The sequence below is a fragment of the Sorex fumeus genome, unplaced genomic scaffold, assembly GCF_029834395.1.
Source record: "Sorex fumeus unplaced genomic scaffold, SorFum_2.1 ptg000077l, whole genome shotgun sequence".
In the NCBI taxonomy this organism is placed as follows: domain Eukaryota; kingdom Metazoa; phylum Chordata; class Mammalia; order Eulipotyphla; family Soricidae; genus Sorex; species Sorex fumeus.
In genome coordinates this window covers 1,947,686-1,971,404 of record NW_026606134.1, presented here as the reverse complement: position 1 = coordinate 1,971,404, position 23,719 = coordinate 1,947,686, and the positions used below count along the sequence as shown (strand labels likewise).

The following is a 23,719-nucleotide window of genomic DNA, read 5'->3' as shown; positions in this document are numbered from 1 at the left end:
TTCAGTGTGTTCTGGTGTGGATGTATTTTATTCTGTTTGGAAATTATACATGGTTACTAAAACAGGATAAATATTTTTGTCAATTATGGTTTTCAGTCATTGTCTTTTCACATATATTGTCATTCACTTTATCTCTTATCAGAATCTGTTGAGATGGTTTTAGTTCTACTAATTCTGCCCCCATAAGTCTTTCCTACCTTCCACCTCTTAACTCTGTGTGCTGCATTCTGATTAGTGTATTTAAAACCATCTTTATAATCGCTATCAATTCTCTTGGGAGCTAATTTAATTATTTTCACTATCTTAAGTTTCTAATTTGTTGTTAAATTTTGATTTCTAGAAAGTAGTTGTTACTATTGAAATACTGTGAGCTGTCCTTTTACAAAACAATGTCTAGGAAGATTACTTTCAGTAGGTGGTCAGGAGAGCCTCCCTTAAGATGGGAGCTTGCACAAAGAGTTGAGAAGTAGTCCTCCCTGTACCACTCAGGGCAGGATATTCTCTGCAGAAGAAATAATCAAATACAAAGACAATAAAAGCTAAAGGCAGGAGGAAAATAGCAGGTATGTATAAGGAAATTTATGAGGATTATTATGTCACTAAGCAGTGAAATTGTTCAAAGCCTTTTCCATAAAATCTTAGGTTATAAAGTGTCAGTTGATTTAACTTTTGCAATAAACAACCTGATCCTCTCTTTTTTTATTTTCTAACGAATATCATGAACAAAAAGTCATGCTTTTTCTTTTTAATTTTTATTAGTGAAACACCATGAGGTACAGTTGTAGACTTACAGATTGTTGTGCTTGGGTTTCAGTTATACAATGATCGAGTAAAGTCCTGCTTTTTTTAAGCCAGAAATTCCATATTGTTACCATGCAAACAAACCATCAGTTTAAGTTGTTGTATGAATTTTAAAATGAAAGAAGGCAAGAAAGGAAAAATGAGAAACACAATAGCCATCAAGTTTCCCCCAAATATTTGATAGTTTGATATAAATATGGGTATTTCATCACATATGGTTTCTAAGTAACAGTTCATTAAGTTATATTTTACTTGTAAGTTTTCATAGTTTTCCACTAAAGAGGTGATGGGACCAGAGAGTTCAAGGAAGGGTTTGGTGCTTGCCATGCATGTGGCTGACATCAGTTCAATTCAACACCAGCTTGATGCCTGACAATGAATATATGGTCCCCTGAGTACCACCAAGAATGATCTTTGAGCACAGAGCCAGGAAAAGCCCTGGCAATGCCAATTGGCTAGGAATAATAGCAAGGAATTTGGAAATAGCCCAGAGACTTAACGAAGTTATTATATGACTTCGCATCTGAAAATAAGGGGCAAGGGGTATGAAAAAGATCTCTTTATAAATAGCATTTCAAGGTTTTTGTTAAGTGATACAAATAAGACACAGACCATTGCTTATTATATATTTTTTGTGCAAGCTGAGTAGGATAGATAACCACTAACAAGCAGTGGATGATGGGATGAGAAGTGCTTTGAAACAGAGTTTTTGTATATTTGGTGTAAATGTTTTATATATTCAAAGAATGAGAAAGTTCTTTAAAATAAAGCATCCCAAAATATTTAAAAAGAATATAACAAGTGAGCCTACAAGCATTAAGTTAGTAGCTTATTGACACTGAGAAGAGAATTAAGTCACATGATTTTATTCCAGTATTTTTAACCATAAATTCTTAGTGGAATGTATTCTAAGATACTCTAAACTTTTTTTTTTAGTGATATTGCTATTGTTAATTTGTTAGTATGTTTTTAATTTGATTAGTTGAGTCTAATTATATAATCATTTGCAGTATTAGGAAATCAAATTCTCTGGGTGAAATAAAAAAACACGAAAAATCAAAGACATTACTACTGCATTTCGATTGGAAATACAAGTGCAAGCACAGAACTTCATCTTTTCCTTTAAAAGGAAACCGGCTTGCTTAGATTCTCAGTCTGGATCAAAACTGTACAAGATGACCTAAACTTGGCTAGGAAGCCAATGATGCTCCAGACACTAATTTGTCAACAGATACGCGACTGATGTTCAAGAGGTTTTTATTGGCTAAATATGGGAATACTGTAGCATCGAAAGGAAGAACAAGTGCTACTGAAAAATATTGAGTATTTTAAAATCCATTAGATAATTAGAAAATGTGTTCCTCAAAGTCAGTGATCTACAGTGGAAGACTTACATGCTTAAAATACTATTTTCTGCAGTTTCTAATAGGATGATTGTGACAGAGGGTTGTTTGGGGCACTTGATAATGGTGTGAAGTCAGGGATTATCAGAGTATATGGATCATCTGAACACCATTGAAAATAAAATGGATGTTGTGGGTTGCATCACTTGTGAAGTATTCTTAACAAAATTGAATATAAATTTAAGCCTAAATTCTTTAGGCTTGTATTTATGGTTCTTTAGGTTAGGCATGATTCAGAAAGCCCTAGAGCCCCTGAAATTCTTGCAGGGAATCGCAGCACTGCATTGAGGACCTGAACACTAACCCTTCAGGTCTGCACCTCTGGGGCTGGTTATGGCCAAGACTAGTCCCTGGCTCTGAGCACTGCTCAGGAGGTCCCCTCCACTGTCCCAAAAGTCTGATCAGAGGTATAAGATAGAAAGAGGATTCAGTTACTTAATAATACTAGTAATAGGGGCTGGAGCGATAGCACAGCGGTAGGGCATTTGCCAGGCTCGATTCCTCCATTCCTCTCAGAGAGCCCGGCAAGCTACTGAGAGTATCCCGCCCTCACGGCAGAGCCTGACAAGGTCCCCGTGACGTATTCAGTATGCCAAAAACAGTCACAACAAGTCTCACAATGGAGACATTACTGGGCCCGCTTGAGCAAATCCATGAACAACAGGAGACAGTGCTACAGTGCTCCTAGTAATATATAGCCAATAAGTTTTAATAAAGGTAAGGTAAAGGTAAAGGCCCTCCCGTTGATCGTCGATTTGCTCGAGCGGGCCCAGTAACGTCTCCATTGGAGACTTTGTTGTTACTGTGTCTGGCATATCGAATACTCTCGGTAGCTTGCCGGGCTCTCCGAGAGGGGCGGAGGAATCGAACTCGGGTCGGCCATGTTGGCCGCTTGTAAGGCGAACGCCCTACCCGCTGTGCTATCGCTCCAGCCCAGTGGTGATTATCTTTCTGTTTTGTGTTGGAACCACACCTGACAGTGCTCAGAGGTTACTCCTGGCTCTTCACTCGGGACTCATTCCTTGCAGGGCTCACAGGACCATACGAAAGGCTGAGAATCGAACCCGGGCTGGCTGTGTGGCAAGCACAAGCACAAGACAAGCGCCCTACCCACTGCACCCTTTTTCTGGCCCCTAGTGATTATCTTTGTAATGAAGTTTGATAAGAATATTTTCACCTTGTCAAACAGTATAAATACATTCTTCTCATTTGGAAATTCGCTTGCCTGAATTCACATGTACTGAACTTCATCTGTGTATTTAGTATTGATATGTAGCTTCAAAGGTCTGTTAGCTTACGTTGATACTCAAGAACAGACTGTGCTTAATGATTTGTCTTGTGTATCAGTGGTTCACTGTATTTTAATAACCTTAATATTCATAGATTATTTATAATGATCAGTCAACATTTCTGAAATCAATATTATTAGAGCTTACAAAGAAATTGCTCATTTAAAGCCATTCTTTGACCTCTTTTAGCTAATGTGGAGTTTTTCTTTTGACGCTAACCCTCACTCCCAAATAACTATCAACCTTTGATTGTCCCAAACCCAGGAATCAAACCAGCTCGGCCGGGCTGGCCGCGCACAAGGCAGATAGCCTCCCGCTGTGCATTCTTGAAGGAAAGGAAAAAAATTTTTTTAAGATTTTTTTATTTCAGAACTGTTTGTAATAGTAAAAAACTAAACCTTCTTATACTTAGCATTATCTGAGGCAGGTGGAAGTGGGAGGGAGGGGGGCCTCCTGAGGAGTGATGAGAGACTTTGTGAACCACCTGCAGGGACACTCAGCTGCTGTGTGGGCACCGAGCAGCCAAGGCCTGAGGCTTTGGTATCAACCTCATGGTGCAGAGGGCACCAGTGCAGTGCTCAGGGACCACTGAGTTCCAGGGATGGAACTTGGAATCTGTATGAAAATAAGTAATAGCAAAGTTTATTTTAAAACAAAATATTTTAAATGTATGTGACCCTCCCCCAGGTGGGGTCACGACCTGAAACCCATCATTAACAATACGGTAATGTGGGGGCATGGTGCCGCCAGCAGGTCGATCTCTACCTGTGAGGCAAGTGCATCCATCAGCAGCCTGATGGCACCTTCAGACTTCCAGGATACCCCAAAATCGCTGCTGTGCCTTTAGCTAGACCCCAAAAACTTGGGGCAAAGTTTACCAAGAAAGTAAACGGCCAAAAGTTAGGTATGTGACAGACACACCCACAAACCACCTTTGGCTCAGCTATATAATTGGAGGCATGACCTCTCTGGTTCCTGTTTGAACTGCTTAACGGCTATGATCCCAGAGACTCGGAAACAAATCTCGAAACCCAAAATTTTGCTTTTGGCAGAAATGCGCCCGGTCCCTGCAGTAGGTTACCAGCACCAGGCCGTCCCAGGTAAGAATTGATTTCGTGCCTTGGCCTGTTCTCCCTGGCGGCCCAGTAGCCATCATCCAACAGAGGCCACTGGACAGTCAGGTTTGGGCCCGCAGTGATGAGACACTCGGGGCCTCACGGGATGGGGGTGGAGCCTGCCCTTTCCTCCCTGTCCCAACAAGACCCTGAGCTGCCGCCCACAAATGGCCTCTCTGGCTCCTGATCAAACTGCTTAATGGCCATGATCCCAGAGACTCAGAAACAAATCTCAAAACCCAGCGGCTTTTGGCAGAAATGCGTCCAGATCCCGCAGTAGGTTACTGTTGCTGGGCCATCCGAGAGGGGAAAGGGTGCTCTCCCTCCGCCTGCTCCTCCTTGGCAGCTCGGTGGCCGCCATCCGCCAGATGCCATTGGACGGTGAGGTTTGGGCCCCAAGTGATGAGACACGCGGGGCCTCACGGAATGGGGGTGGAGCCGGCCCTTTCCTCCCCATCCCAGCGAGAACCCGAGTTGCCACCCATGAACGGCCTCTCTGACAAGCTGTTTAATGGCCATCATCCCAGAGTCTCAGAAACAAATCTCAAAACCCAGCGGCTTTTGGCAGAAATGCATCCGGTCCCTACAGTAGGTTACCAGTGCTGAGCCAACCCAGGTGGGAATAGGTTTCGTGCCTTGGCCTGTTCCCCCTGGTGCCCCGGTGGCTGCCATCCTCCAGAGGCTATTGGACAATCAGGTTTGGGCCCACAGTGATGAGACACGTGAGGCCTCATGGGATGAGGGTGGAGCTGGCCCTTTCCTCCCGGTCCCAATGAGACCCCGAGTAGCCGCCCATGAATGACCTCTCTGGCGCCTGATCAAGCTGCTTAACAGCCATGATCCCAGAGACTTTTGGCCGAAATCCCTTTTTTGGCAGAAATCCCTCCAGATTTAATTGTTAAAACTTCGGAATTCCAAAATCACATGGCCGCTACTGCAGCCACGTGACACTATATGTTATTCATAACCAGCAATAGAAAACAAACTGTTTATTATTGCATTTTCAGCAGATCTGAGTGTTGGGGTAAAATCCCAAATAATAATGGTGGGTCTGGTGTCAAAATATTGAATGTGATCAAAGTAGGGAGAGAGTAATGTGGAAATCATCTGCCCCACAGGTAGGGGGAGGGCGTGGGATGGGGGTATACTGGGGTTTTTGGGGGTGGAGAATGGGCACTGGTGAAGGTACAGGTATTTCATTGTATGACCAATACTTAAACCTGAAAGCTCTGTAACTGCTCTCACGGTGATTCAATAAATAAAATTATTAAAGAATGGAAAAAATTAAGGTGGAGTTTATGCCCAATACTATCAGCTAATCTAGTGGCTGAATAAATAGCAGTACTCCTACATTAAAAAAAAACTACGGTGCTGCTGTATACTTAAATGTTTTTATAAAAAGAAGATCTTAGGCCCTAGAGCACTTACTGTAGTGAGTGCTTTTCAACCAAATTTTTTATCAAATTTTTTAGTCGATACCTAGGAATACGGATCCAGTAGGTAGAACATTTGCCTTGCACGTGGCTGACCTGAGTTTGCTCTCTGACACTCAGATGGTTTCCCCAGCCCCCAAGAGGGATCCCTGCACCCAGAGCCAGGAGTAAGCCCTCAGCACTGCCAGGTGTGGCCCAGAAACAAACCAAAAAGAAATGACCTAGAAATATATGCACACACACAATGATAAAGCCATTGTGAAGGTGAGATCAGTTTTATCAGCTAGATAAAAATAAGCAAGAGCAAGAAAATACCTTTTATTCTCATTTCTAAACTTCACCCTTTTTCCCCCATTCCTTCTTTCCAATCTCTCCTCTTCCTATTACTTTCTAATTTGGACAATCCTAGAAGTAAGTGTTTGAATATTTTTAGTTCCTGGACCTTTATGGTAAAAGAAAGGAATAATCATTTCTACATAGCAATTTAATATCAGAGATAGTGCTCCTCACAAATTAATTTTTTTCCTATGGATAAATGAAATTTTTCTAAAAATTGTTTACTTATATATTTATATATCATGTATCTAATACATAAATGTTTATTGGTTAAAGAATTTCACTGTGACAAAAATGAGATTTTTTTTCATTAGATATAAACTATAATGTTTTAATTAGCCAATCCTATTAGTATAAAACATTGAACATGAACAGCTCAGATAGGGAAGAGATCATGTTCTAAAGAGGAAGATGGGGATTATGTAAGCCTTGTTGAGAATTCCCTAAGAAGAGGAATAGGAGGATAGTGTGCCGGAGGAATCGGAAGCATAGATCTGATTGGGCAGCTTTCTCACACGAGGGCCAGGCGTGTGGCTGAAATGGCAGAGCACACATCTTCCAATGTTCCAGGCCCTGGGTTCATCCCTGGCACCAACCACAGTCTGACTCCAGGTGTGATCCTCACAACAATTTATTTTGAAAACTACCTTTACCTTTTTCACTCTAACTAGAGAGCTATAGCCTAGTTTGCATAATGTAGAGCAAGAAAGAAATTCCCTTCTACCCTCTTTCTCTTTTTGATTTGTAGAATAATTAATTTTAAATCAACTAAAGCAAAACTTTCCTAGAATTTAGAATTGGAAAAAGGTTTTAATTCATTCTATTCTATTCACCAAGTACAGCAGAGTTTTGGGAAGTTATTCCATATACTACAAACCACTTAAAGCAAAATAAAGCTAATGAATTTAGTGGCAAATCTGTGTTTGCAAATAATTTTTTGAAAACGTTCTTATAATTTTGGTACATCTACACAATTAAATACTATGCAACTGTCAGGAAAGATGAAGTCATGAACTTTGCTTATAAATGGATAGACTTGGAGAGTATCATGCTAAGTGAAATGAGTCAGAAAGAGAGGGACAGTCATAGAAGGTCTGCACTCAATTTGTGGAGTATGAAACAGCATAACATGAGGCTGACACCTAAGGACAGTAGATACACGGGACAGATAGATTGCTCCATAGATGGAAGCCTGCCTCCTGAGCAAAGGGGAGAAGGCAGCTGGAATAGAGAAGGGATCACCAAGGAAAAGATGGCTGGAAGAATCGGTCGCGATGGGAGATGTGTGCCGAAAGTAGACAATGGACCAAACATGATGATCTCTCAGTGTCTGTATTGCAAACCATTATGCCCAAAAGTATGAGAGAGTATGGGGAATATTGTCTGCCATGGATGGGCGGGGGGAGGTTGGGAGGGGGGTATACTGGGGATATTGGTGGCGGGGAATGTGCACTGGCGGAGGGATGGTGTCTGATCATTGTGTGATTGTAACCCAAACATGAAAGCTTGTAACTATCTCACAATGATTCAATAGAATTTAAAAAAAAAGAAGAAAAAACATTCTTATAAGGTCTTTAAATCATAAAACTTTTTTCAATAAAAATAAATAAAGGAAAACAATATATTAGAGCTTAAGATTTCTTCTATAAAGAAAAACCCCTGATCAACTAAATTTTCGCATTTTACTGAAAGGAAACAATAAATGGATAAGCAAATAAAAAAATAAAATTTTATTTTCTGAAAAGGAAAAATGAGGCAGTAAACGAGAAGACAATTTTTCTTCTTTTAGTAGGTCATAGCATTTAATATAAATGATGTCAAGATCCCTTGACCTTAAATGATTCAATATCATAGAAGCAAAAGTGACATGAATCAGTCATTACATGAGAGTGATACTGGTATTATAGGGTACTGCCGACTCAGGGAGACAACAAACTTTACCTTTGCGTAAAAATTGATTTTTTTTTAAAGAAGTACTTGTTTGACAGCAGAACATGGCCTCCCTGCCTGGGAGGTCTTGTTTATTTAGGCTTAGGTGCTTTCTAGCCTTTTTTTTTTAAAGCCATAGTCTTTCTGTTATTTTACTATAAACTTGTGTCCCTCTCACTCCCCTCCCACCGCCACTGACTCCCACTATTGTCCCCACAATGCAGCCCCCACTGAGCACCCACCTGTGGGTCCAGGGAAGGGCATCGGGGCCACTCAGAGATGCCGTTGGCCCTCGTTTACAGGGTGTGCCTAAGTGCCAAGTTTTTTCATTTTAAAGAGATAACAAAGGACATCCTAGGCAAAGAAAACCAGGTCTCACAGTGGACATGTCTGAAGCCATGTGTTTGAAGAACTGCAAGTGTTTTGATATGAAAGGAAACATGTAGAAAAGTTGAGACGAGCTGGAGAGTAAAGATTAGAATGGTTCTGGAGGGAAAACTGGAGTGCAAGATGTTTTGTGTGACATGCCATATACTCTGTGTACCTGTCCAATCTCTGGCACTCTGACCTCTAGCTACACTGAATTTCTTTAGAATTCATTCAGCAATGCTTAGTAAATACTTACTGTGTGCCAGGTACTATTCTAGGCAGCAGAGATGCATCAGTGAATAAAATTGGCACAGTCCTGCCTTCACATAGCAAATAGTCTGGTGGCTGGCACCGGTGAGTGTGTTGGCCCCTACAATATAGTTTGCCTAATGCAAAAGCAGAAAACCTGGGTAAGTGTCAAAGGTTTAGGAACCTAGGGTCATGGCAGTCAACCAGTTTGAATTGTTTCCTGGATAATTGAATAACGCTTAAGTCTTGGTGAGAACACGGGTGAATGTGGAAACAGAAGAAGGAAACATGTAGGAGTCTCCGACGTGGAGGAAAGTAGCAAAGTGCGAAAGTCCAGAGATGAGAAATAAGCACAGAACATTCTTGCCCTGCCCGACCTTCAGTCCTGGAGGGTCCGTTCTCCCCACAGGTTGATTCTTCGAAGACATGACAATTGTGTCGGTCTTACCTCGGAAACCTCCAATGGTTCCCTGTCTGTCATGACTGCAGTGTGCTCTGTCTTCCCCTCTGTCTTCTGATCCTTGCTTAGTCTAAGCCTCCTTGGCCACCTTTGCTGATCACGACCTTCGTATAATCTGTTTCTTATGCTTGGGGAACATCCTCCCTTTGTTCAGAGTTTCCTTTAAGTAGAAGAGAGGCCTGACTGGTCACCCCTGGGAAAATTGCAGGCTTCTCAGCCCTGCTTCACTTGCTCTGTCACTTTACTCTGCCTTACTGTGTCTAAGTTTTACTTTCCAGCAACCAGAAATATTTTTCCGTGGTGATAGTAGTACTAGTTGTGTTTGAATTAACTCACCGTGTCCTGAGACCATGAGAATTATGCACAATGGATGTGAAAGGGACGTTTGCTTTGCTTTTTCATATTTGTCTCTTGACAGGTTATCTAAGTGTTAGGTAAATTCAGTAAGTATAAAACCCAGTTGAAAATTTGAAAAATCCAGTTGAAATCCAATTTATAAAACCCAGTTGAAAATTTGTAAAAATTTGAATTTCTGAGTATTATTTTTTAAACATGTATTTTCTTGTAAGTTCTTTCTTACAGCTTAAACTTCAGCTGTTAGTAAAGATATGTTCACATTGTTATTGTTCGTTGCCATATTTAAAATTCATTATTTTATTCGTTTTGATCCTAACCTTTGTAAGATTTCATGTAAGATGATTAAAGTTTGGCTTGTATATATTTCACTGTTGTATAGGAATGAAGATGATAACTTCAGTTACAGATAGAATCTTAGTATATCACAGAGGCAATGATTCACTTTGGCAGTTTTAGTTATTTCAAGTGGTAAAACTTCACGCAGTTCTAAAAATACTGGTTTTATGTTTAGTCACAGTTTACAGAAGTATATGCTCCACATACTTACTCGTGAATACTGATTATTCACTACTGATTATTGCTTTCTTAACTCATCATCATACTTTCTATGCTCTGTTTTGTGCAACTTAAATCATTCGTGCTTTACCGAAGCATCATCTGGACTGCCTTGAGTAGGAAATAGTGATGTATGATCAGTCAAACAGCTGGTGAATGCCAAACGGTGTGGGAAGAGTAACTGGGGCTTGGTTTGAAACAAACTGTATTGTCGTCTGTTCCTCCTGTCTCCCGCAGCTAGCAGCACCTCTGCTCTTTTTTCCTATGTAGTGCCTTCCCAGTCATAATCAGTGTTCAAGCCATGACTTGCCAGTGGCCACATGGCAAACACAATTGTTCATTTTTAGGTCATGAATGAGTGGATCAACGAAATATAAAATGTTAAAGTATAAGGATTATTTCACAAATATAAAGTTTTTTCTCTTGCAAAAATTATAGGGGATGGAGTGTTAGATCTCTCTACAAAGAAAACCATCATTAAATCTGAAGAGTCATCCATATGTGATCCTTCTTCTGAAAATTCAGTGGCTGGGTAAGCAATATCTAGGAAACATAAATTAATATTAATATGAAGTGTCTCTGCAGACAACTCCTAATACAACCTCAAATAGATTAACATACATAGTTTTCCTCCCGATTTGTCATTCATAACTGTGTGTCTCTCATACTTTTCATTTGTCCTTTCTCTTTCTTTTTTATTCTTTCTGTTAAAGAAAAGTTATCAGAACAATCACCAAACTTTAGTTCATGTTACTAAAATGAACTACCAGCTTAATCATAGAATACGAACTAAGAAGCAGGACCTGTTAGAGACTTAAATTTAATATACAGGAAGCAGTTTTAAGTAAAATGTAACTTCACACTTTAATTTTCAAACAATCAACAAACATTATAAGTGCTGGACTTCCTACTAATACTTTAAAGCTAGCGTATAGTGTCTACATTTTTATTGTGCCTCAGCTGTGGTTGCAAACTAGTACATCTAGAAAGCACCACAAAAATTCCTTCATGCTTTTGAAAGCTATGATTAAATTAATAAATGATTAGCAGTAAACTGTTATATTGGATTTTTTTTTTGGTAACTTTACATCTCCCCATTAACAAACTACATCAGAAGCTTTTTGTCACGTGTAATTCTTAGGCATACAGTGCAATATGTTTTAGCTAAGACAGTGGACTTTAAGTTGTAGGCCTAGTAAGCTTTCCATTTGAGAAACTGATTAGTATAGTGATACATTTGATAGAGGAAACATTTGTACTCTCTAAAATTATTTTATCCAACTACAACAAGCTACTTTGTTTCAAATTTTAAGTTTTATCGAGAGAAAAGTTGGTCTTGTGGAAATGGGATGTTTGTGTTTGGAAATATTCTTGCTACTACAAATTTCCTTTAAAGGGGTTGACTCTTTTATTACTTGTTTAGCGGTAACGTCACGTTTCTACTAACAAAAACTCCTTTAGGATTTGGGTATTTTTTTTAAATAATGGAACTCTGATTGTACAAATAAAAATTTATAAGTGTTGCTCTGCAAGCATCTGTCAGAGGAATAGCAACATCCTGAGAATATTTTTACAAATACTGAGTTAGGATTTTATGTTCTTGGAAGGTCTGCCCGTTGAGGCCACTGTACGATTGACACATTGTCCTACCAGGACTGTAACGTTTGCTTTGATAAGGAATAGCTACTACATCTCACAGACTTAAAGGAGTCATAAGCAGTGATGTTACCTAAGCAAGGAGTATAATAAAGGAGTGGACCCTCCCCTTCCATAGCTGTGTGAGAGTCTCTCATGCATCAGTTTACCATCGTTTCATTCCATCCATCCAGGAGACTACACAGAAACAGAGAGGACTATGTGGAAAGAAGTGCTGAGTTTGCAGATGGTTTGCTCTCAAAAGCTTTGAAAGACATTCAGTCTGGAGCACTGGACATAAGTAAAGCAGGCATACTTTATGGCATACCTCAAAAAACTTTACTTCTCCACTTAGAAGCCTTACCAGCAGGGAAGCCTGCGTCTCTTAAAAACAAAACTCGAGATATCAGTGATAGTTACTCATATAAAGACAGTAAAGAAACGTGTGCAGTGCTGCAAAAAGTAGCCTTGTGGGCCAGAGCTCAAGCAGAGCGCACAGAAAAAAGTAAACTCAATCTACTTGAAACCTCAGAATTAAAATTCCCAACAGCTTCCAGTTACCTCCATCAGTTAACTCTACAGAAAATGGTTACTCAGTTTAAAGAAAAAAATGAAAGCCTACAATATGAAGCTTCACAGCCTACTGTGCAGTTAAAAATCCCTCAGCTACGAGTAAGTTCTCTCGCAAAACCACAGCCCGATGGTCCTGCTCTGCTGGATGTGATGTATCAAGTTTCCAAAACCTCTCCAGTCCTAGAAGGATCAGCGCTCCAAAAACTGAAAAATATACTCCCCAAACAGAACAAAACAGAGTGTTCTGGGCCCGTAACTCACTCAAGTGTCGACTCTTACTTTCTCCATGGGGACCTCTCTCCTTTGTGTCTTAATTCTAAAAATGGAACAGTTGATGGAACCTCTGAAAGTACTGAAGATGGGTTGGATCGCAAAGATAATAAGCAGCCCAGGAAAAAGCGGGGCCGTTATCGGCAGTACGATCATGAAATAATGGAAGAGGCCATTGCAATGGTGATGAGTGGGAAAATGAGTGTTTCCAAAGCACAAGGAATTTATGGGGTACCTCACAGCACTTTAGAATACAAGGTAAAAGAAAGGTCTGGAACACTGAAGACTCCTCCGAAGAAGAAACTCCGCTTAGCAGACACTGGGTTATATAATATGGCAGATTCAGGGACTGGTGGCTGCAGGAACAGCAGCAAGCCTGTGTAGATCACTCGTTAGGCAAATGTCTGTGTGTATGTGCGTGTGTGTGTTTGCGTGTGCGAGTATGTGCACAGGTGTGTATTTGTGTGTCTGTATGCACACATGTGGGAATTACAGATGCTCACTCTGACAGGAGACATGAAATTTTACAGTTCAAAAACCACTTACATGCCTTTTGAAAAAGTTTTATTCAGGGTTTTCACTGTGGACAGAATTATATAGTTACTTAATTCTGATAGTTTGTATTTAATCCTTGTATAAATAGGTGAAAAAGATTCAGGTTTTCTTTAGTAGTCAATAGCATAAAGCGTTGTGGGAAAACAATTGTTAAGTGAAATATTTTCATTGGTGAAAGGCCACTCCAGCCAGTCAGTTGAACCATCTTAGTGGAAATCAGATATTAATATGAACCTCTTATATATCATACTTACAGCTTTTGTAAGTATGTCAAGCACCCAGTCAAAGTTTGGACCATGATTTTCCATACTAAAAAATTAATATATACAGTATTAGTACACTACCATGCATTCTATGAAATAGGAAATGCACTTAAGTGCATCCACCAGGTATAGAAAAGAAAACCTTAAATGATATGTATAATGAAATTTAATATTTATCATTTAATAGTTGATTTAGCAGAAAGTTGGGGTTATAAAATCTATACTTAAAATAACTGACACACAGTTTTAACCCCAGCAGCTATAGAATTCTTTACTAGAAGATGGAATACTAAGAACAAAAAGTAATTTAAATTTAATTATTAAGATAATTTAATTTTATTTCATTTGAAAAATAAGCTAATGTGTAACGTTAGAAAAGAAAGTTGGAATGCAACTTAGAGCATGTTTATAATGTGCACAGAAAAAGCTTGAGAATGATGATTTTGGTTTAAATGTGCTGGTTAGTTGATGTTATGACTACTTTAAATTTTAAGGATCGTGACACACTCCTACTATTGAAAAACCTCAGTGTAACTTTAATATATTTGCTGCTGTGACATTACAAAACATTTTCAGTTTATCAAAATGAATTGCAGATTTCATTTTGGTGGGCGATACATTATCATTTTGCTAATAACCAAATTTGCAGTTTGTTCAGGGTCTTGAATAGATTTACAGATATTTAACACTGAAGCTGTTTTGAAATGTAAACTCTACTAATTGGATAGTTAGAAGCTGGGCAGTGCATTTTAACTTTCATTAAATTCATAAAGAGACCAGAAAATTTTATATAGCAGTTTTTAATATGTGGTTCAGAGTATCCATGTTGGATTTATGGAGTATGCAGTTTTCGTGGTAAAATGTTATCGAGCACGTGCCTCCATGTAACAAGTGGGGATTTGCTTCAAATTGTCAAAATTCTGAGAGTGCCCCCCCCCCCCCCCGTTAAAATTCAAGTTCTGATCATTTTCTATGCCGGTTTTCTTAAGTCCAATGGGAATACTTACGGCTGAATTTTTCAAGTAAGTGCACCTTGTCAAATACTTGTGTTTTTACACTTGTGTTTGTGTGTAACTAATAATTACTATACATGTATGCTAAAAAAACCTTTCGGCTATTAAATTTAAAAACTGCTTACATATGTTTAAAGAATCTGAAGAGTGGGAAACTACACACCCAAGTAGTTGCTTGGTCTCTTAATGGATCTTAAACCCTCTTCAGTTGCTACTGTTACCTGCATACTGGGATATGAATCCTCATTTTTTTTCCTCCCACCCCTCCCCCAGAAAGTATACACAATAGATTGCAAAACAGCAGGTGTCAGGGTCATCTTTCTTTTTAAAGAATTAAGCCATATTTTGTGAGGGCCAGAACTTGGATTATTTAATATATTCCCCTTTCCCCCACTGAAAAAAAACAAAGTTAAAGATAAGAAATAAATGTTTCAACACAATTTTATTGACCTCTTTATACAGAACTTTACTTACAAAAATTGGGGGGCATGAATGCATTACATAATATTTATATTGTATTGAACTTTTTTATTCCTCACACTATATTTACATTAATAAATTGATTGAGAAGTTTATAGTAAAGGGATACTTACAGAACACTTTTATATCATTTAAAAGATGACCTGACCAAAAACTTTACAGGATTCATAAAATCAGGGATCATTTTGCTATTGACTTCACAGTGATCAGTAGTTTTATAGGTAGTATTGTAGTTAATTTGCATCATTTTAGTACTTGTATTATTTATTTTTTGGTCAGAAATAGTATATGAAAATATTTTTTGATAGTTTATAGGTAACCAGCCCATAACTTTTAAAAGAAACAAAATGTTTCTAATTATTGAGTTAACTTTTGATTATACAGACTAGGAAAGGCAGGGAAATTTGTGGGTTCCCCTTCTCCCCAGTGATTCTATTAAGATGTTCTTTATGTTAAACTTTCAAAGTACTTTATAAATTTAGTTACTAGTTACTACTTATTCATTGACCATTTTCTGGAAAATCCAGTTTCAGCAGACTTTTAATGAAGGTGAAAGCATCCCATATGTGCTTTCTACTTTTGAATGTTCCTCAAGTATTTTATATTTAAAAAAAAAAAAAAGAAGGAAAAGAAAAAACAGTGCCTCTGTTTTTAGAAAACTACTGCTCAGTAAACTTGTTTAAACCATTTCTGGTAGCTAATGACAATTTTATATTAAATTGTATACTAACTTAGTGAGACTGATTTTTTTTTTTAGTTGTTTACAGTACAAATACTTGTATTTGTTTTTTAATTGCAGTATTTCCATTGTCGCAGTAATTTAGTAAAACTCTGTGGCTGCCTTGATTTTGACAGATTTTGTTAATATAAACTGATTGTTAGGCAATTAGTTATATTTATGCATAAATCAATTGCACTATAATTCATGAATTATTTATTACAATATTTTCTAATGAATTCATGTATCTGTCTTGTGTTGTAAATGTACTGTAATTCTGTTCCTACTTTGTGTTGTTATATATCTAAATCTGATTGTATGAATTTTAATTGTTCAGTTAACGTGTTTCTAGGTTGTAATTTGTAGTAAAGCACTTCAATGCTTTTGCACTTAAATTTACAACACTGTTGGTGTGTGATTGATTTACTCATTCAGTAAAGGAAAAAAGAAAAATAAGAAAAAACTGGCTATACTGACTTCTTTGGTTCACTCTAGGAAGTTGTTTTATTAATATTAGAAATTTACTGTCTCCCAAGAAATATTTCAACAACAGAACTTCTAATGGGCAAGTGAAAATTAATATAAAAAAACTAAATCACTTTGGTTTATAAAGCAAACAGGAGTGATAAATTTTTTTAGCAAAACGAGGGAACTGTGAAAGACATAATTTTAGAATTTTTATATATTTACTTGAGAATAAATTCTAGATTGTACACTTGCACTTAATTATCTTTTTAAAAACTAGACTACTTTCCTTTGAGTTCTAACATGCAAGAAAAGAATTTGAAGCCATAAGCATGTTTTGTAGTCTTATAACCTATGAAATTAATATTCAACATCTGATGCATCTCATAGGTACTCATATAAATGAACCTCTACTAAATTTATTGAGAAACTTAAAAGGACTAGTAGAAAATCACTGGGCACTAATTTTTTTAATTTCATTGTTTAAAGCAAAAAAAAAAGAATAAGATACTAAATTTAAAGTATAGACTTAGAATATCAGAAAAGAAACTTAAAAATTTGCAACGGTTTTTAGAAAAGTTAACACTAAATGCTATTTTTTTTTACACATTTGACTTTACCTATTGGAAAAGAAAAGACTTTGAGAATTTCAGAAACAGTTATGAAACATAATTTTAAAATACAGTATTCATGTATCTGAAAAATATAAAACCTTTCTTTAATTATTCAGAAACAGATGTTAAATAGGTCATTATGTAGTTTAAAGAATCTGTTGAAGTGTCTGTCTTTAAAAGTTTGGTGCAGGGGGCTTTCTTTTGTTTATGTGAACATTACTAATTTTCTGGAAGAGCATAAATAATGCCATTTCTTCATATTTTATAGTTAATGTTTCCCTCCCCCACCTGCTGTTGTTTGCCCCATAGTTTTAAAACTTTTCTAATGGTGAATTTTGTGAGACATCTCCACTATTTTATACTCTTATACTTTAACCATGATTAAACTTACTATGAACTAAAAGTACTTTCAGAAAGGACAGGGTAGTGGGGTTATGTCGTATCTCTATCAGTCTAGACTTTAGACTTTAAACTTCTTAAACTTAGAAGTCTAAGAAATTTAAAGTTTAGACTTATGAACGTTAAAGGTTTTATTGTAATTCCTCCCCTCCTCTCCATCTGATTACTGCTTCACGTCAACCCACATGCCCGTGTTATTGAAACTGTTTGAATCTGTTGTTTTCTTAAAAAATTTTGATCTGATGTGAAAATTGCTTTGGTGTTTCACTACTAAACGTTTTTTTACAAAGTGTAAATAAAATATTTCATATTACTATGAAATGACATCTCTGGAGAACAAAACATGTTTCACTTTTTAATTTTTAAAGAAAAATCTTTTCATTTTAATACAAATTAGTTAATAACTTTTTAGACAAATTACATTTTCTTTAGCAAGTCATAATCAGTCCATCCCAATTCTAATCCTGAAAAAATTGCTGCAAATCAGGAGCTATTAACAGTACCAACAAATAAATGATGACTGGGAGGCTATTTTCATGTACAGCGTTTGGTGATCTGTTTAATTTAAATAGATACTTTTCTGAAACAGAATTCTTTTAATACATTTTATTCTTGATACTGGTATTGAACTTTTAAAAGGTTTTTTGTATACTTTGGTTGCTAAGTAATCCAGGGTCTTAGTTAAAGTTAGGTATCATTATAACTTCAATGGGACATTTTCCAGAATTTGAAATTAAATAATTAGGTAAGTAATGCCTTTAGCTTTTAATGTAATTACTGTAGTTTTTAAAATCAGTTTAAAATAGATTTGATTTTAAATAGTTTAATTTTTTTATCATTAGGTTAAAATGCCTATAGTTTAATATTTAGAAGACATTCTTCTATCTATATAAAATCTAAATCCCTCAGTTTTCTTGTGATTATACAAAACTCTCTTTTATTAATAATTTGCTTCATTACCTTGAAAGGTATTTTAAATGAAGAATCTTACGTCTTATTATCCTTATTTTTACTAATCTGCTGGTATTATTAAAATAACTTTAAAATGTCTACAAAAATTGTAACTACTGAAACTTTCATTATATATTCTTAATACATACAGATACTAAACATTTAGCAGTATGTAAATATATCAGTTTAATAAATATTACCTCAGTATATCAATATATAAATAATATCTATAATCATCAACTTTTATACTGTAAAACTAAAGCTTTGCTTAGCCTCATACTTCTATAACTCAGAAGTTACCAGAGCTTCATTATATTTTTGCAAACAATAATCAAGATATCCTTATTGCAGGTTTCTTATTCTGAGGAACCAACAAATCCAAAATATTTTTTGTTCAGACACTTAAAATTTTAACTCCTTATATTAACTGGTGTTTTTGCTGTAATTCATTTTTTGTTTGATTTTTATTTTTAGTTCAACTGTTGATGCAAAATCAGAGGAAGCTACTAAAATGGAAAAAGAAAAATCAGCATTAAGCAAAGTTTTGGAATCTTTGTGCATTCATCACCAGCAACAAATTTTGACTATGATGAAATTTCTAGTCCAAGAGCAGAATGCTCCTTCTCTTTGCTGTTATAATACTTCATTTACTGTGACTTCAGAATCTCAGAAGCCCCCAATTGAAGATGATTTGCCTGATCTATTCTGTAATTGTGAATATAGGCTGGCAGAAAGGGGGTGTTTACGAAATGAAAGACAAAGCCTTGGTTTTGTGCCTCTGCCAGTCTGTATTAAAGATTTACATTGTTTCTCTTGCCAGACAGTAACTGTTGAAAACATTAAGACCGTTGTAAAGGGAGGAATTGCTAGCAGTTGTGATTCCCACAGGTGCTGTTCTGGACTCTTACCAAGTGCTCCCTCTACAAAATCAGCCACTCATACTCCTCTTTTGAGGAGTGAAGTATGTGATGTTTCAGTTAGCCTTAAAGATGTTTGTAGATCTCGAAGTCCCTCTCCCCCACCATTATCACCAGTGCAGACTGAAGGATTTGAAAAATTGAAAGATGTCACAGGACTTTCAGCCTTCGAAAATAATAGACCTGAAGCAAATATTAGCCAGCCTCCATCTCTCACGCCAGCAGAAACAAGCAGTGACAAGTGTGATCAGGAAGGTACAGTACGAAGTACAGTCAAATCCAGTAACTCAGATTCTTTGCTCTTGGAGGATAATAATAAATATTCTACAAACCAGGAAGATGGTGAGACTTCTATAATTTTTCAAGATTTAATGGATCGTATTAATGAAAAGTTAAAATCAATAGAAACTACAGTAGATCTGGAAAACCACGTGAAGTTCTCTAGCAGTGATTGTAATACAGATAATGATTTAAAGTTGAGAGATTTAATAGCCTCTCTCTTGCATAATGCAACGGCCAGTGATTACAGTTTTATGGAATTACTAAGTCAACATGATAAAAAGGGAGATGATAAAATTATTCAGACAAGATTTCGAAAGCGTCAAGAAGCCTTATTTGCAATGCACAGCTCTCCTGATTCACCCATGTTTAGAAGGCAGTCTTTACAGATTAAAAGACAACTTGCTAGTTTTGATGAGCATTTTATAAGGAAAAAACACACTGAAAAAATTTCAAGGAAACTGATGCACACTGATAAGGTATTCTCAACGGACAAAGAATTCTGTTACTACCAAGAGCCTTCTTTAAAATATTCTGAAAGTGTTCAAAATAATCATGCAGAAACATCTTTTTCACCAGATTATGCAGCACAGCCATTGCAACCACCACTTCCTAGCTTAGAAACTAACTTAGCTTTTGATGACTTTTCAGAAAGCTTTAAAGCAACTTCTGAGAAAGTGGGCATAGGAATATCACAGGGAAAAGCTTCCACTGGGAAAATAAGTTTGCAAAATCAGAGAAAGGATAAAAAGTTAGAGAAGATTCTAACCCCTGTAGAAAGTGATGTTCCTGGAGTTGTGAGCAGAATTAAACGAAATATTGTGCCTCCGGGGTGGTATTCTGTATATGTAACACATAATTGTGATGTGAAGAAGTCTAAGGCCAAAAATGTTACTGAGTTTACAGAAAAGAAAGATGTAGTAAAAAACACTCATATTGAAAGCTCACATAATGTAGCGCTAAACAAAATGGCATTGAGTTCTAATTTACAAGTTGTTGTGGAGAGATTGGAAGACAAAGTAAATATGGGCAAAAAGTCTTGGAATATTCATTCATTACCACAAGTTTATAAAACATCCAAGAAATTGGCAGAAGTTGATGATAAAGATCAAAATCCTAATAGAAATACAAATCTTACTGTGGCTAGAATGACATTCAAAGAGCAGAGATCAAAATCCGTGTCAGTATCCAGCAACATCAAGAGCAGTCATACACCTTCAATCGATTTTAATAACGAAAGAATTGACGATATAAAAAAGTCATCTATTTTAGATAAAGATAGCTTACTTCCTTGTGTGAGAAATACACCGACCAAATGTGGTGCCAGTGTAAGCTCTTTTTCCAGTTATTCTAGTCCTGTCAAACTCATGTTCTTATCTGAAGTTAAAAGCAATGAGGGAATCAAATATACCTTAACTTCAGTTAGTACTTCTGAATCAAATATTGATTTTCATTCTGAAAAACATTCACCCCATCATGTAATCAAAAAAGAAGAGGAAATGAATGAAGATATTTTAAATGCTAACGTGAAGAATTGCAGTTCTAACCTTAGTGTCACTCTTCAAAGAGGACACAGTCTGAACAGTACAGAACAAACTGTAGAATCCTCTGAAATGTTTATAGATAAGAATAGTAATAAGCCACAAGAAGAACCTAAGGAGAATTCAAACAGTGCTACTGATTCGTCTTTTAAAAGAAAACCAGGTAGACCTAAAAAATTGGGTCCCAAGGTCATGAACCCATTTAAGAGACCAGTTGGAAGACCACCAAAACTTCAACCTGATCAAAGAGACATTACCATCTGCCAAAATGAGTCTATAAATGCTGGCCAGAAAAGTCCCGAATGTCTTATATCCAAAGTAGAAGAAAGTATTTATAAAAAGAGTATTACAGTAACTGTTATGTATGGGAGATCAAGAAGAACAAAACGGCAGGTTTCAGAAGGAAATGTTACCATGAGCAAGGTAATGTCTTTAAACAATAATGCCGGATTTCTAACTGAATACAGTAGCTGCAGAAATATTAGAGAATATAAATTTGACTCAGGTGAAAGAATCAGTGCTATTTCAGGTTTGTCTCCTGACTGTGAGGTCCTGGGATCTGACTCTGACTCCACTGGCCCTGCTGAGAACACATCTTTAGTATCTCAGCCCTCCAAGAAAGTCATTTGGCCAAATCAGAAGCCTTTGGCCATAATTAGGAAGCCTGGAAGACCTGCAAAAGTCAAAATTTCTGGCATATCTGTGACTATTAATAGAACTTCACCTCAGAAAAGAGAAGTAACTATTAACAGCTGCTTACCTCCCTATCAACAAGATAATACATTAGAAAAAAAATTTGAAGAAAAGTATGATCATGAGCAGTGCCATAAGATGGAAATAAGACACACTGAAGCTGAAATATTTAAGAATGCTCCAAAAAGTATGGTTGCTACTAGGCTTTTGAGACATTCTAAGAGGGGTAGAAAGCCATCTCTGCATTTCTTACATTCATTAACATTGTCTAACTCACTTAAATATAGAAATAATCTGCTCCATAAGTCATACAAACTTCATGTGCAGAAAGGCACAAGTCAGAGAGATAAACATAGGCAGTTAAGGATAAAAACAGTTCCCAAAGTTTCTCCAGGAGCTAGAAATTCAAGAAAGAGAAAAAGGTGTTTGGAAAATAACTGGGAAATACCCAGTTCTAAAGTCTCCTTGGACTCTGTAATGTCATCAAATCCTTTGCTCAGGTGGTGGGCCACTTCTACTTCAAATGATTCTTTATTAGAGGAGTTAAATCATAGATTTGAACAGATAACGAGTGCTTGGGTACAAGTTAGTAGGGATGAAGCTAAAAATTGTTTTTATGAAAAAAGAGAACATACTGAAAAGGATAATCTCACAATAGCTAACGCTTTGGAAACCTGTCCCTTAGGACTTGAAACTTCCCCTGTAAAAATGCTTTTTCAGAAAAAGTATGATTTGAGTGAGCTTTGTACCTGGTTTATGCAAACAACAGAAACACAATCTCTCTCACTAGTTAGAAAAGCAAATGCTAGAAATCCTTTGGAAGTAATAAGTACCAGAGGAGTCAAATTAGGGACCAAATATTCTGATTTTAATACTAGCCCCTTCAAAAAGCACTTAAAGAAATTTGCACTATCTTCCCCTTCAAAATCATCAGGGAAGTTGCATGTACTTCATAAGATGGCTAGCTCTCCACTCTTAAGTGTGAAAAGTAATTTAACACTACCTAGATATCAAAGGACTGGGTTGAAGAGGTTAACCCATGAAAAGGGAAGAAGAGTGGGAGAGTTTAGGCATGGCACCACTGATTGGATCTCTAAAAGGAGGAACTTAAGATTTTTCTGCCAGAACAAAATTTTAACTAAGACTGGGGAGCCAACAGAAGCTGACATCCCATTCCAAGGAAAAGGTACAGGCAGTAATTCATTTAGTTTGCCCCCTGAGATCAGGGGTGACTTTTTGCAGCCGAGGTTGGCAGTGTCTGACCTCAAAACACATGCTAGCTTAGAAAATAAAGTTGAGTCAAAAGCAAAGGAGAATGGAACAAATGCCAATGGAAAAGATTTTGAAAAGGGGTCCAAACTAGGAAGTGCATGTCCAAATAATTGGAGGTCAAAAACCTTAAAAGATTGTAAAATCTTTTTGAGGAAGATCAACTATCTTGAACACAGAAATACTTTTAAGCTTAATACGGTTGTTTACTCTCCCGAATCTCCTGGCAGTGGGAGTAGTCATCAGCCTGATGTAGAAGCATCAAAATGCTTTACCTTAAGATCCCAGGCTGGTAGGCAGAGTTCTCTTAAAAGAACGTCTAAAGAAATTAAAAATACTAGTGCAAGTAGTCCTTCAACCAGTAAATGTATTGATCAACTTGAAAATAATAAATCAAATAAGGGTGCTGACTCTGACAACAGCCCTTCCGCTAGTTCTGAAACGCTTAGCAAATTGAACCAAAGAAAAAGGCCACCATGGAAGACCTCAGAAATGCCAACAAAAAGACATAAACGGCAGTCTTGCAACAGTGGACAAAGGGCAAATTATTATTCAAAATCCCAGCTAGGTAAGTTTTTCTCTACATAATCTTAAAGTTTCATTGTAGGTGCCATGAATACAGTATGAGAAAATTTTTTTGTTGTTTTGTTCTGCTTAAAACTGATGAATTCAATTTTCATTTAATTCCAGATTCTTTGAACAAACTTATTTCTTGGCACCTAGTATGAAACTCATTAAATTAGAGGCTGCTTAACATACCAGTGCACTTCCCCACAACTTAATGTCTC

General features: G+C 36.9%; 1 protein-coding gene across 6 annotated transcripts in view; it reads left to right on the top strand.

Moving 5' to 3' along the window:
- LCORL (ligand dependent nuclear receptor corepressor like) overlaps positions 1 to 23,719 on the top strand; it is a 155,171-nt gene that overhangs the window by 108,091 nt on the left and 23,361 nt on the right. Inside the window, exons 6-8 of one of the 6 annotated variants that reach the window (XM_056130338.1) lie at positions 10,735 to 10,828; positions 12,126 to 13,032; positions 18,707 to 18,856. The exons of 1 other annotated variant lie outside the window; for it this stretch is intronic. In XM_056130338.1, coding sequence (XP_055986313.1) covers positions 10,735 to 10,828; positions 12,126 to 13,032; positions 18,707 to 18,718 — 1,013 coding nt within the window. In that variant the 3' untranslated portion in view covers positions 18,719 to 18,856. Of the gene's footprint in view, positions 1 to 10,734; positions 10,829 to 12,125; positions 16,442 to 18,706; positions 23,718 to 23,719 lie in introns of those variants that run through there. 4 more of the 6 variants (XM_056130336.1, XM_056130337.1, XM_056130339.1 and 1 more) reach the window with 4 other exon arrangements.